Source organism: Topomyia yanbarensis, chromosome 3 (assembly GCF_030247195.1).
Source record: "Topomyia yanbarensis strain Yona2022 chromosome 3, ASM3024719v1, whole genome shotgun sequence".
Classification (NCBI taxonomy): Eukaryota; Metazoa; Arthropoda; class Insecta; order Diptera; family Culicidae; genus Topomyia; species Topomyia yanbarensis.
Window position 1 is genome coordinate 28,396,545 of NC_080672.1, and position 15,353 is coordinate 28,411,897.

Sequence of the window (15,353 nt, forward strand, 5' to 3'; positions counted from 1 at the left end):
GGGTTATAGCGAATTTCGTCAAACCGGAAGTCGCCTTTTTCGATTTCAAAATCCCGTCAAACATACATTTCTGGCACCTACTCGTCAAGACTATTCCGACAATACCCATATTGCATGGGTTGTAGAGAATTTCGCTAAACCGGAAGTCGCCATCATGGATTTCAAAATGACTCCAAAAATCAATTTCTGGCACCTACTCGTCAAGACCATTCCGAAAATACCCATGTTGTTGAGGTGCGGAACATAAGGAGTCCAGACCCGTCTCTTTCATCGTTCCGAAAAACTTCTAAGTCTGTTGCCTTCAAAAGGATTAGGCATATTTTTATCAAAAAACGTTTTTAATCCACCTAACAGTGTGATGAGACATTTCTTATAACTCTTATCACTCTCTTCGGATATTATATCGTTTGAGAACATTTAGAACTTGATGCTTCGCGATGTTTTTGATAACACATACTACATGGGATAGTGGCAGGACTCAGAGAATCGCTCAAATCAGCATAGTACAACATCAGTGCTAGAAATCTCAAACCAAATCAATGGGAAAGCGAAAAAATGGCCCATAAAATATTGAATGATTGTTAATGCTGTGTTAATAAAATATCTAAATTGTGGTGGGAAAACTGAATTTTCCTAAAGGGGTTATATATTGTACTGAGCCAAAAAAATCGAAATTTTTTTGAATCGATTTGAAGTTTATACTTTACTCAAATTTCAAAAGTGATACCATTCAAAGAAAATCAACAGTGAATATTTCCAGACTTGGTTTTATTTCCTATTTAAGAACTATTGTGTTTTTTGACATCCTAGCTTGCATGATTCAGTGATCGAAACCCAAAACTTCATAAAGTATTTGAAATTATTAAATTAAAATTTGTTTTTGCTATTGAAATTGACAAAATACACCATATAATTTACACTTCATTTCAATGGCTTATATAGAAAATTTCTTTCACGATGATATAGACAGTTATAATACGAGTGTTTCAATGAATAATAGTAAATCGCTGAATATTTTGCAATGGAATATAAGGGGTATGAATGAGCTTTGTAAATTTGATCAAATCTTGCAAACATTGGATCGTTGCAATAAATTAATTGATGTGCTTGTTATCGGGGAAACGTGGATCAAGTCGGGCAATGAAGATATCTTTAAAATTAGGGGCTATAATGGGATTTTTTCCTGTAGAGAACAATCGAACGGTGGAGTAGCTATCTACGTCAGGAAAAATATTTCTCATAGAGTAGTGCTGAACACTGTTGTTAACGGCTTTCATCATGCTCACATCGAACTCTGCATAATGCAACATTATTTCGATGTGCATTGTTTTTATCGCCCTCCATCTTACGATATTGGTCAATTCCTTGCCAAGCTTGAAAGTGTTCTCGCTTCCGCTTCAAATTCGCGCCCCTGTTTCATTGTAGGAGATCTCAATATACCGGTTAACCTATCGAATAACAATGTCGTCTCACGTTATAAAACTCTCCTGGAATCGTATGGTTTCATATGTACGAACACATTTCCGACTCGCCCAGCTAGTTCAAATATTCTTGATCACGTTGTTTGTAGACTGGAGGATGCTGCTCGCTTACGAAACGACACGGTTTACACCATAGTTAGTGATCACGTTCAAATTATATCTTCATATAAACTTGCAGTAAAAAGAGAACCCGTTAATTTGACGAAATCAATAATCAATCATGAAAAACTCAATAACGACTTCCAAAATTTCATAGAAAACATCGAGTTGATTGATGATGTAGATGTATGTCTTACAAATATCATCACAACCTACAATTCTTTACTTGCGGAAAACACTAGAACGGTCTCCAAAACTTTTAAATGTAAAGGCGTTTTTTGCCCCTGGATCAATTTCGATTTGTGGACACTGATTAAAATCAAAAGTAATTATCTGAAACGAGTAAAAAATAACCCCAATGATGAAAACCTCAAAGCTCTTCTGCAACACATAACTAAAAAAGTTAATGTAATGAAAAAGCAGTGCAAAAAGGCCTACTTTGAAAACCTTCTATCCAACACAACTCATTCAAAACTTTGGAAAAATATTAATACCATTTTTGGTCGTTCAAAGTCGGATGTTCCCATCAGCCTAATTTCCAATGATATCAGAGTCACTGAGACTAAAGAAGTATGTAATGTTTTCAACGAATATTTCTCTAGTATTGGCAAAAAATTGTCTGACAATATTCCCACGAGTCCCAACTCAAATCCTATTACAAATATACAACACGTCCAAGAAACAATCTTCTTGCGTCCTGCAACCATAAACGAAGTGATCCTTTTGATTAAAGGCCTCGAAAAAAAATAACAGTTGTGGTCCTGATAAGATCCCCGCTAGTGTTCTTAAGAATAACTGTACCACTTTTGCAAATATCCTAACCAAAGCTTTTAATTTAATAATCCAAACCGGCAGGTACCCAGACTGTTTAAAAATAGCCCGAGTAATTCCAATTTTCAAAGCTGGTGATCCAAACCAACCTTCCAACTATAGACCAATTTCAACATTGTGCGTTTTCAATAAAATTCTTGAGAAATTGCTCATCACTCGACTACTCGAGTTTTTGAACAAACACAACATAATTTACAACTACCAGTATGGGTTCAGACAGGGCTGCAGCACTTTAATTGCAATGACCGAACTAATTGACTCCATCATTAGTCAAATTGATAGCAAAAGAATTGTTGGTGCCCTTTTTCTGGACCTAAAAAAAGCATTCGATACTCTGGATCACTCAATCCTGCTTAAGAAGTTAGAATGCTATGGTATCAGGGGATTAGCAAATCATATTATTCGTAGCTATCTGTCGCATAGGAACCAATTCGTATCTATTGGAGACTCGTGTAGCTCTTATAGACCAATAGAAATAGGAGTGCCCAAGGCAGTAATATTGGGCCACTGTTATTTTTATTGTATATCAATGACCTAGGTAGACTCGGGTTAAAAGGGACTCCTCGTCTATTCGCGGATGACACCGCGTTGTTCTACCCGAACAACAACTGCCTGGATATTGTACGCGACATGGAATCGGATTTAAAAACACTAACGACGTATTTCAACGAAAACCTTCTTTCCTTGAACCTATCAAAAACTAAATATATGCTGTTTCGTTCATCTAGAAGAGCTATAGGCGTGCATCCAGACCCAAGAATGGGACAGTCTGTAATTCAAGAAACTAACTGCTTCAAATATTTAGGACTTCACTTAGACTCCACACTCTCCTGGATTGAGCATATAACATCTATAGAGAGAAAAGTTGCATCGTTATGTGGGGCTATGCGTAAAGTATGCTCTTTTGTACCCCAGCATGTACTTCTAAAATTTTATTATGCGCACATTCACTCATTGCTGAACTACCTTGTCTCTGTGTGGGGCCGTGCCAGTATTTCGAATCTGAAAAAGCTACAAACGCTTCAAAACAGATGTCTTACAATTATTTATAAAAAACCATTTATGTACCCTACTATTTTGTTATACAATAATAATGCCCATAACATTTTACCTTTGCTTGGGTTGACTAACTACCAAACAATAATGTACATCCACAATGCTTTGCATAATACTATTGCTCATAATAATCTAGAATTTACGACAGGAATTCGAGCTCACAGCACCAGACAAGCCAATCATTTATTATACTCCAGAGTATCCACGAACCTTGGTCAAAGACGCATTTCTTTCATCGGACCTAAGCTATTCAACCAGCTTCCTACGGATTTAAAGCAAATAACATGTCGCACTCGTTTCCAAGCAAAATTGAAACTAATTTTAAAAAATAAAATAGGAGAATTTTTAATATAAATTTCGTTCACCACCAATCGAGCTTATTCCTTTAGCTATAATTGGTTAACATTTTTTAAATAAAAACAATTGATAAATGCATTTTTTATAGCAATAAGTAATAAATAAATTTAAATTATTATGAGCTTCCCGCAAAGCTACGATGGGACCCTTAAAAGGATTCTTTTCCGCTGGGTACTCGCCGTAGCTTCTTGTCAAATTTTGTGTTTTGTCGGTCTTGTATTGTTTTTTTTGTTCTCAGCGTTTCCGCGATTCGTAACTTTGTTTTGTTGTGCTGACCTTTTTTTTTTGTACGCTGAGAACTGATGTGTCCACTACCAGGGGGCTCCGTTTGTGAGCTTTTTGGTGTGGGGGTAAGGGGCGGGCTATTAAAAAAAAAAAAATTATTTAAAAAAAAAAAAAAAAAAATGATAGTATCGCCCCTTTGGCGATTGTTTACTTTTTCGGTCCCATCTATCAGCATTGAAGTATCGCCCTTACGTTTTTTTACAATAACAACCGTTTTACACCACCGATTTCGTCCGGGTTTTTTCAATAGAGATCATTGTTACTATTTACAGCTGGTATCAGTCTGATAATCCTAAAAAATACGAAAATAACAGTTTCGCCTCTAAACTGCTAGCAAAAAAAGTATCGCCCTGTTTGCATGGAGCATGGAGGGCGAAACTTTTAATAAACAAACAAAAATACAGTTTCGCCCGTTGTATTGTTTGCTGTAGTTTAAGAAAGCAATATCGTAGAATCAAAACTTTTAAGGTTAATTTGTTGCGTTTCAAAGCCCTCATTCGCATGTATGAAAAAAGCCATTTGTAAGTAACGCCCTTTTCACAAAAAAGCGTTGAAATGAAATCGCAGCTCCTGATATCACGCTATCTCTGAAGTACATGAGTGCATAGTTTCAAATTTTACTTCGACGTCGACTTTTTCTAAAGGTGACTTCCCAGTAGTATTCTTGATTTGTATTATTATCGCTAATCCCAATGCAAAAGAACAAATAAAAACCTCACGAAAACGAACCGTTTGGGAAAATCATCATCATTGCTGGAATTTTCATTTTCACGAAACTTTTCGATAACCTTCCGTCACTTGCGTTAATGCACTGGGTGCACAGTAGGGTGACAGGAAAAAAATGACCCCTATCGGCCCACCTCTGCGTCGATTCCTAGTCCCACCAGGAGTACTTGCACCAAATTTGAAGCAAATCGGACAAGTCTAACTACCGGACCAACGGGCCTGAAGTTTGTATGGGAATTTTCAATAATTTACATGGAGAAAACCCACCAGTACGCATTTTCGCCGCTAGGTGGCACTATATGCATCGTATTATCACTGTAAGTGAAAATAAGTAGGATAATTGAATTGTCTACAACTTAGTCGAAGACTGCAAGTAAATCCGACTTTGTTAAAAGAAGTTATTAAACATTTAACGAAGTGATGTCTGAGTCAGTTTTGCATGGGGCCTAATAGTGCATGGTTGTGTATCAGTACACGATTCACACGAACTAAACATTTTTGTAAAATAATCGTTAGGTTTAGCTCAATGGTATGTTTACAAGAATTATAGTAAATAATATGAGTCATGCTTTGATTAGAAAATTTTAGTTCCACCTGTTACCGCATAGAGGGCGCCAACACTAACTTTTCAACGGAGAGAGATAGAAATTTGGTGTCTTCTACAAAGTTATAGAACAGGCATTTTTTCAGTATTTCTTCTGAACATTTTGATACTCTATCTCTCTTCTATGAAAAGTTAGTAGTGGCGCCCTCTATGCGGTCACAGGTGGAACTAAAATTTTCTAACCAAAACATAACTCGTATTATTTACTATAATTCTTGTAAACATACTATTCGGCTAAATCTAACCATTATTTCGCAAAAATATATAGTTCGCGGGACTCGAGCACTGATACACAACCATGCACTGCTAGGCCCCATGCAAAACTGACTCAGACATCACTTCGTTAAATGTTTAATAACTTCTTTTAACATAGCCGGATTTACTAGCAGTCTTCGACTAAGTTGTAGATAATTAAAATATCTTTCTTATTTTCACTTACAGTGATAATACGATGTATACAGTGCCCCCTAGCGGCGAAAATACGAGCTAGTGAGTTTTCTTCATGTAAATTGTTGAAAAATCCAATATAAACTTCAGGCACGTTGGTCCGGTAGTTAGACTTGTCCGATTTGCTTCAAATTTGGTACAAGTACTCCTGGTGGGACTAGGAATCGACTCAGGGGTGGGCCGATTGAGTTTTCAAAAATTCATCATTTTTCTGGGCAGTCTAGTGCACAGTGCTCTAAAAATCTAGCGAAATCGTCTTAGGGCACCAGCGGGTCTGTAAAGAATACTAAAAATTAATTTCTATTCCATAATTTTCAGTTCAGCAATTCGAGAGATCGTGCTCACCGCAAGCCATGAAAAATAGACTACGTTGTGAAGCGATGGTCACTATTTATTAAAAAATCACGGTTGAATAAAAAATAAAACTATTAAAAAAATTCAAATAGTTTTTAATTTTCACAAACTTATTAGGAAAAATTGTTTAATAGGCTTTCTTAATATTGTGTAGGAAAAAAGCTGAAAATTTGAAAATAAATCTGAGGATTATGATTGATTACAGATCTCTGGAATTTTGTATTGGAATGTTTTCAGGCAGGAATTTGATATTGATGCTATTAGACAACTGTGAAATCAAGACCAATAGATCAGTTACGTATCAGGACCCCATTCCGACAATTTATCAAAAGTCCTCATGATGTTTACAACAACAGGTTATCAATCTACGGATCAGATAATTGTTATTGTAATATTGAATTAAATCAGTCAGCATCAATAAATTTTCAACTCCAATCCAATATTTTTTTTGGTGTGGTGGGGGGGGGGGGCTGTATGGTGTTAAACCCCAAAACCTTCTCTTGGCTACGCCGTTGCTTGGAGTTATTTATTTCGCTTTTCATTTTCCGAAAGGTTTCAGATCGATCCGATGGTCATAAGTTAGAAAAATTGCAGTCAGAAGGTTCGCACAAATGAACATTTTTGCACTGATAAGTTATCAAGTTCCTTCCAGACAACTTGGAAATGTTCGGTGATTATTTCTAGCGGTTGTAGATAGAAAAATGAAATACAAAATTCGATTTATCGAAATAATGTTTGGCTTATTTCAATGGATTATTACTATATTGAACAATAAATAGGCGACGAAGAGTAATCCACAAACAACAAGCCATAACTTTTAAAGTATTCAAAATAGATATTTAATGTCTTTAGCAAAGTTATTCGCAAAAGTAAGAGCTACAAATTTGCTGAAGGCATCATTTCGATATAATCACTTCCAAAAAAATTTGTGAAAATATCTCACTCATAGGGGGATTAATCAGCAAAAGCACAATACCAAAAGAAATATGCCCATATTGCCTCCATTAAATTCTCCGAAGATACTATTGACCTAAAATAAGCCGTTTTGGCGTTAATAATAGATTACATGTTTTTGGTCATATTTCTGGCTATGGGAAATGATAAAAATCTTTCGTCCGCATTTAATGTTAAATATCTCTTTTGATAATAGTCCGATTTCAACAATCTATAGCTTGTTCGAAAGGTATTCGTTAAAGCTGTCTAAAAACATATAAATTGGTAATCTGTATTGTCAATTCCGGCAGATAATTTAAAAAAAACTGCAAAAAACGCCATTTTCACGCATTCAAACATTCATATCTTAAAAACTAAACATCAGAATCAAAAACAAATTAATAGCGTTCATACTGTTTTTTAGTTCTTTCATTTAAAATTGGTTTGGATAAGATCGGTTCAGCCATTGCTGAGAAACACGAATGAGAATTTGTCCGTTACGTACACACACACACACACACAGACATTGTCCCAAATCGTCGAGCTGAGTCGATTGGTATATAAGACTCGGCCCTCCGGGCCTCGGAAAAAATCTTGAAAGTTTAAGCGAATTCTATACATTTCTTTTATAAGAAATGTAAAACGTGATAATTGCGAAATCCGCGCAAAAAACTTTAAAAAATATAATAAAAGTCTTGTGTTGAGAATTTTTTTACGCGGATTTTCGAATAACCGCGATTTTTTACGAGGATTTTTGAACTAACGCGGTTTTACGCGGATTTTCCAATTACCGCGGTACGTATCCCCCGCGTAAAAAAACCTGGGTGTAATACATTTTCATTAAACATGACATGACAACTATATACAAGAAAAGAAATCAGTATTCGAGTTCTAAAATTTTGTAAAAGAAAAAGACCAAATCGAAAACTTGAGCCAGTAATCAGCGGTTTGAGTTTAGTCGTCTTGATCAGCTGGTAGGAGAAGCAGGATAATGTTCGCATAATATATAGGAAGGATACTTTAAGCCCAAATGGTCTAAACACCAAAAATGGTTTGGTTAAAATCTTGATGTTTCATGCATTTTAAAGATATTTGTCATCCAAAATTCGAATTCGATTTCTTAGAATTTTTTTAGTTCCTTCTTATATAGAGTATTTCATGTGACCGGACGATTAGCAGTTTATATTTCCGGAACCATACAACCGATCCGTACGAAATTTTGTAGCAGGAAAATATACCTTTAATTTGAGGTATTTGTGATAATCGGCCAAACCATCACCGAGAAACTGATAATAGCAAAAATAACCCGAGAATAGCGAAAAACTGTATTTGAGCGCAGCTTGAATTGAATGCCTTATCGTACAACTGCGCGCATCAATTAACAACCATTACCATCCTACCAGATGCGAGCCCAAGAGCATACTGACGCCAAAACTTCGTTCTTGAGCGTTTTTTCAAAACGTCATATCTGCAATGAGTTACTCTCTTTGTTTACTTTCTCTTTCGATTTTTACGGCGTCACTATAACACTTTTCACTTATTTTACAGTACAGATCGAAAGACGGTGGTTTTAACTAGCATATTATGCAAAGAGTTGAGAGATAAATGTTAAAGTGACCGAATTATTAACAGAAGAGAAAGTAAACAAAGAGAGTAACTCATTGCAGATATGACGTTATGAAAAAACGCTCAAGCGTTGACGGTACACGCATTCTCGAAAGAAGCTTATACAACAGGTAAAAGAAGCGAAAGAGATAGTATGTCTGGGTGCCGACCACGTGTTGTGAGAATGGGAATTTATTTCAGCCAACTGCATGCCCCCACCATCATGCCAAGAACGAATGAGATCATATGTATGCGTACCGCGCAGTGCTACCAAAAGTACAGATTTTTCTATAAAGCTGCAGATTATTTTAATTGTATAGGTACAGATTAAAATGATGTCTAATGAAACTACAGCATGGTACATATTTTTGGAAATAAAATGGTAAAACAATAGTTTTATTTGACATTTCTAATACCTAGTAATATTGAGAAAGTGTATAAAGGATATATAAATTTACGGAAATTGTTTTTCTTTGGTGTGTAATACAAATATATTTTGTAATTTGACTATTCCAAACAAATGATTTGCTGGCGAATGAACTTATGATTGAAACCTTAACAATAGAACAAATGATTTTTGCGCTAAGAACTCAGTTTATTTATTATTGACGGAAAAATAAAGCGAGATTGGAAAGGTTGATGTATAAAACACCCAAATTAACCAAATATTATTCAACTAGCAAAACGTTTGCATTAACTTATTGCTGTAAATTTCGGTACAAAATTTTCTGACAAAGTAGTGCGATTTTTTTATTCCCGGTAAATAATATAAAATGTGGCATCACTGGTACCAGCTAATTTTAGTTTCTCTTTGCCGCTCAGCATCGAGAGGGGAATGGGTGTCGCAGCTCTCCAACGTGCAATGTTGCATCCGAAGGTTTGTATCACAACAGAGCAAAACTTTCTTTTTTGCTCACCGAAAAAAATCACGGCGGCCATGTTTAACTCAACAATTTGGTCATCGATGACCAATTGTTGAGCAATGTTGAATTTCGAAACACGCCTAGTAGTGTGATCTGCGATGTTTTCCCAGTTCAGGCGCTCTCTCGATCAGGCAATCTCCCGCTCTTTGATTGGTGTATGACGATCGTGGACCACCACATGCTGATAACGTAGTGCAACCACCACTCTTATCACTGCGGATGGCACTACCACCGACGATGCGCTGATGATCTCACTGATGGTCGTAAACGACGTGATATTGTACCGATCGGATGTGTTGGAGAGTAATAGACTGTATGGACTGTTTATTCCAGGGATGTAGTGGAGGGTGGATGGTGCGACTCCTAAACAAGCGTTAAGGTATCATTTGAAATCAAGTTTGAGCGATTCGGTTCAGCCATCTCTGAGAAAAGTGAGTGAGATTTGAAAACACACACACACACACATACACGCATACAGACATTTGTCAATTTCGACGAACTGAGTCGAATGGTATATGAGACTCGGCCCTCCGGGCCTCGGTTAAAAAGTCGGTTTTCAAAGTGATTGCATATTCCTTTCTTTATGAGAAAGACAAAAGGACAGCAGCGAGAACGAACACGTGCGGAAATAGAGCTGCAACATCGCCATCTTGATGAGCAACAAAGCGCTAAACGGGGAAGAAAATGGCAGCAATCGCATTATCGATTCCTTTAGCAGTGATAAAGCCATCCGCGTCCTAGCCGCTGCGGGCACCGAGTAGACAGTGTAGCAGTGTGAAAACTGTCAATCCCGATTACCGGTTAGTGCATTACCTTCAGGTCTATCTGGTGTTCATGTTTCCGATAACGAGCTTAACATCCCCCACGTCCATCGCTTCGCTGTCATACACACACACTACAGCGACGTGTAAAATACCTCTTTCCCATCCTTCGATCTCGCTTCCTGTAAACAGTGCACGTTGATGGAGCCATATTTGAAGAAACGGCATTTGACCTTCACTGCACACATCCACCGCGTGATTGAATCTTATTTTGTTTTGTTAAAGCAAAGTTCATGCAATCCTATATACGACCACGATGTTGAAAGTTTGCAGATTCTATCCTAAAAATAATTTCAATGGATCAAGTCGGCAGGAACTTAATCTATGAAAGACGAGGACTTCGGCATAGGTGATCAGAGCTCAGAAAAAGGTTTGTTTGTTTTTTACTTTATTAGTGCACGATACGCAGTGCGTATCGTATGCAAAATGAGTCCTTTTTTAAGGCACTGGTGGATATCGTGATATTGAGTTTGAGTAGATATTTCATTTAATATTGCAATAATGATATATCTTAATTCTATTGCCAGACTACACAATTCATTGTTTGGAAATTAATTTATTTACTTCACTAAAAAGTTAAAAGGTCCAAAATGAAGGCCACACAGTGTATAGTCTTCTTTTCAGCAACTTTAAAGTGCAACGCTGTGGAACGCAATGGTTGAATTGCTAAGTAACTTTACTCGCTAGTTTTGTTATTATTCGTAAGAACGTAGCAAAAATATTGATGTCAATGTATGTTAAAACAATATGCTATAAATCTCCTCACAATAACATGTTTATTTTACTACACGCTTCGTGTCAGTTTAAATTGATATTAGTACCATTAGTACTAATGTGTAAAAGATGGAAAGCTGAAAATTAGTCTGTGACAATGGTTCATATAAAAACATCAAAAAAGTATCTAAAAATTTTGGCCACGATACGCTTTCCAATAAAGTAAAAAAAATAAAAGAATGTGCAATGATGAATGTGTCAATCACATCAGCAAGTCGATTTTCGCAGGAGAACAAAAAAGAGTCTATATAAGCACCTTGGTCAGGGCTAACGCATACAAAGATTTTCACCTGCTCGTTTCCGAGATAAACCATCCATTTACGTCTGTCGTTACAACCATCGGCTAGTTTAACCTCTTCCTGCTGAAATTTTTTTATAGCGATAATTCGATTAAACTTCTCGAGTTCCGTGGCACGCCGAAGCATAGGGTTGCGATATAAATGTAGCACCGCGTTTTCAATTGTTCCAAACCGTAGGGCTTGCTCCGCGGCCAAAGTTTTAACAACTTCCAGAATTCGATCGGGTTCAGTTAGCTGGTTGTCGCCCACTGTGCAGTAACCACCGTAGCATAGTTCTTCGGCCTTCGCCTGAAGTCGGAGAAAACGATCGGGCAAGAGGTTGGAGTCATCAAAAAGAGCACTATTGGCGGCGGCCTGATCCATACCATCTTCGGACAACGATCGTTCCAAGTTGCTCAACGCAAAAAGTGCGTGGTATATGAACTGTGGCAAGTTGACGCATTTCATGGTTTTCGTGTAATTAACCACGTTTTTCACCGAGCCTGGATAAAGTTTGAAGGCGTTTTCAAGCGTGATCAATTTTTCGAAATGGTTATCAAGTGAAATTGGAGCAGTGCACGTGTTTTGCCAGAGTTTCACTAGATATGATCGGGAGCTGCGCAAAGCTGGCTTGCAAATGTTGAGAAATATAGGGTCAACGACAAAGGAACGATGGGTTGCATTGTTGAATAGCTGTAAATCAATTTTGATCAAATATTCAATCTCGATTGTCCCCTCATTGCGATCTAGTGCTGTAATATGCAATGATTTGTTGGTACAATTTTTTTCAACGTCAAGAAGAAATCTTATTTTTGCGAGCATATCATCAGATACATTGGAGCCAGTACTTATCCAGTTGAAAATTGTAGTGTCCGAAAACTGCGAGCGAATTTGGTTCATTTGGTCAGCTTCAGTAGAATTCATCTGCACTAGAGCCTTGATCAATATTTCGGCTTTCTCTTTAGCCGTTTTTATAAGGATGTCAAAGGCAGATGCCACAGTGAACTTATGACCGGCACCAACAATAATGCTAGCCTGGGTCAGAACTGCTACATCTTTCGATATTTTTGAAATTAGAGAAAACACCTGAAGTATCTCATTTATAGCTGTGCCAAAATCGGCACGATTGCCGCCCAAGTCTTGTGCTCGCTTAAATGAAATATCCATCACATTTTCATCCCCGAACCATGTCCTCAGCAAGGAAAACGTATCCTTGAATGACTGGGCTATTCCTTGTATCGTATACATAAAATGGTCCACCTCCTTAATGCGCAACAAAGTTGACATTTCATATTCAAATCCAAAGAACTTAATTTTTGTAAAATCCTGATTCACCGTTATGCTTATGTTCTCCAGAATTAAAGTTTTAACCAGTTTCAACGCCGCTTCCAGGTATGCATCATTCTCTTGGAACTTTTTTCTGGCACTCAGCATAAATCTACTATTGGAAACCATTTGGCAGCCTGATTCGCAGTATTGTGCAAAGAAATTGCTCACTCCTTCGGTTTTGCTCGCCCGCATTAATCGTTCAGCATTGGCGAAACTGATCACCTCGCGACAGCAGAAGCAGATCGAACACACAAGCATAATCTGTTCATGAAGGGGTAAACTCTTCCAATTGTTGACCGAGTACACGATGGAGTCCACTATTGCGGCGGTACCGACCAAAGCACCACCTACTTGGACAATTCGGTTGGCCATGAATAGACAAGTTACATGTTTTGCTGCCAATCCTTCCATAGTTGCCATTTTGCGAATGCCAGCGGACGTAAACGCAAGCAGATTGGCTGATATCATCAGCCAGTTCTTGCGTGCTTCAGCATCCTGCGCAAAAAAAAAACAATATATTAGCATGCAGAAATGCTATCGGCACTAACATACTGAACCATAATGACCGGAAGCACCATTTCAGTAGGGATACATTGCCTTTACCCGAAACAATAAAAAATAGACCAGTCCTTCCGAAACTTACCTGTAGAGGATTCAACGATTGACCATGCTTTGAAGCATCTACCAGCTTTTCGATACTTCGACCCGTGACGTAGGCTGCAGACCCATACGACATGACTAGCATAGGTATTGCTAGTCTACCGGTGGCAAATATTGCTCCGATCGTACCAACAGCTCCGACAGCACCCACCAAGACCTCCGTTACGTTCAACACTGTATTCTTTATCCCAACCGTACGGCACTCAATTTCCATTTCCCCAGCCGCATTGACCGTCACGATGCCATCTCTGAGATAACAGAGAACTCCCGCCGGAAACTTATTGTTAGCCAAAAAATCACGGAAATCTTTGTAGACTCTTCCACTAATATCAACATATTTGACCCCGTTCCGTTCAACCACTTTTATCAGCAGAGTTTCCATCAACGTCTCACCCCTGACCAGAACCAGTGGCATCAAGTCAAACTGAAAGCTGCCCATCTGTTTGACAACTTTTTCCAACTGCAATCTGTCCTTCTCCTCGATGATGCTCAAATCATTGGTCCAAAAAATTTCACTCAACATGGCATCGTCGACAACAATTTTTTTGTTTAGTGCATACCCTAATATGTTGGTAACTTCTACCGACGAATTCAGCTTGAAGGATAGACTGTTTGTGTTCAGGTTATCAGCATCTCGACCACGGAAAACAAACATTTGCATCCGTTCCTGGACTTCCAGAAATCGGGGCGACGCCTTGAAATCGTCAACATTCAAAAACATCTTGCAAGTGCTGACGTACTGGTATTGCTCGGAATATATTGTGTTGGATAGCACCTAAACAATTATAAAATTTTGATCAAAAGCTTGCGCAATCATTATTAATTAAAGTGTACCTTTAACCTTTCTTGACCTGATAAGCGAGGGTAATTAACAGATTATCGTAATAAATAAAATTACAAATTACACCAGCCAACATGAACTTCGATTTTTTTTTTTAAAAAAAACACGATTAGTACCGAGCACTTCTGCAGAGAATATTTTCAAGTTATTATTCTACTGTATACACAAAACTACACTATTGAAACACCACCAAAATGAATAATAACGATAACAAAAGAAATAAACATAATATTACAAACCTGATCACTAAACTTTAGTGAATTAAAAGTCGAGCAAGGACAACCTGGAGAAGGAAGCAAAACACGCTGTGTTACGTAGCGTTATTTCCCGAACCCCCGTTCGATAAACATGATAAACATGCACTCCATATTAGGCAATCCATGAGACGTTTCTGATCAGCTGATTATTTATTGTTTACTTATTCTGACGTTACTCCGAGGGGTGCGACGTCCGACAATATCGTTGATTTGATCTAACATCAAACAATTCGGACTAACGAAAGTTGTTTGTCGGACGAGTTTTTCTGTTCGCAGGAGTAGACTTGTTGACAGAACCCACCGCTGAATTGTCAAACAAACGTCTAATGGATTGCCTAATTCCAGGTATCTGCTACGCCGCCATGATTTCAAAGCCAACATCTAAAACGTCGCGTTGGGGTCGATCCACAATAAACAGAATCGATTTCATTCGACACAATTTTGTGATAGTCGAGTACATTTAATTTGCTGGTGCACCATGGCGTAAAGTTTTTATTATTCACCGACATCTCCAAAACAACACATTTCTTCAATTGGCTGGCCAATATTTTCGCTTTTTAAAAAATGTCTAAAAGTTGAGTCATGCCGTACGGTATCTGACTACCCGGATAGAATTTTACAATAGCATTTACCCTACAAACAATCATAAAACAATAAATATTATAGTTATTACTGTTTCAACATTGTTCGAT

At 37.6% G+C, this 15,353-nt stretch overlaps 1 protein-coding gene across 2 annotated transcripts; it reads right to left on the reverse strand.

Annotated features, from left to right (window-relative positions):
• Positions 1-10,893: 10,893 nt before the first annotated feature.
• Positions 10,894-14,715, reverse strand: LOC131689684 (uncharacterized). 2 transcript variants are annotated; one of them, XM_058974938.1, is made up of 4 exons: positions 14,644-14,715; positions 14,398-14,483; positions 13,547-14,338; positions 10,894-13,398 (listed from the first exon to the last, which is right to left on the reverse strand). In XM_058974938.1, exons 3-4 carry the CDS (start codon positions 14,282-14,284, stop codon positions 11,326-11,328), a joined length of 2,811 nt encoding a protein of 936 aa, XP_058830921.1. In that variant the 5' UTR covers positions 14,285-14,338; positions 14,398-14,483; positions 14,644-14,715; the 3' UTR covers positions 10,894-11,325. The 2 variants fall into 2 exon arrangements, with proteins under 2 accessions (XP_058830921.1, XP_058830920.1); XM_058974937.1 differs by having other exon boundaries at positions 14,398-14,574; positions 14,644-14,700.
• Between the last annotated feature and the right edge of the window lie 638 nt (positions 14,716-15,353).

Excerpts from the sequence above, each read along its gene's own strand:
- LOC131689684 (XM_058974938.1), bottom strand. The coding sequence starts at position 14,284 with ATGTTTTTGAATGTTGACGATTTCAAGGCGTCGCCCCGATTTCTGGAA. Across the intron at positions 13,399-13,546 it reads AATCGTTGAATCCTCTACAG|GATGCTGAAGCACGCAAGAA; the intron begins GTAAGTTTCGGA and ends TTTTTTGCGCAG.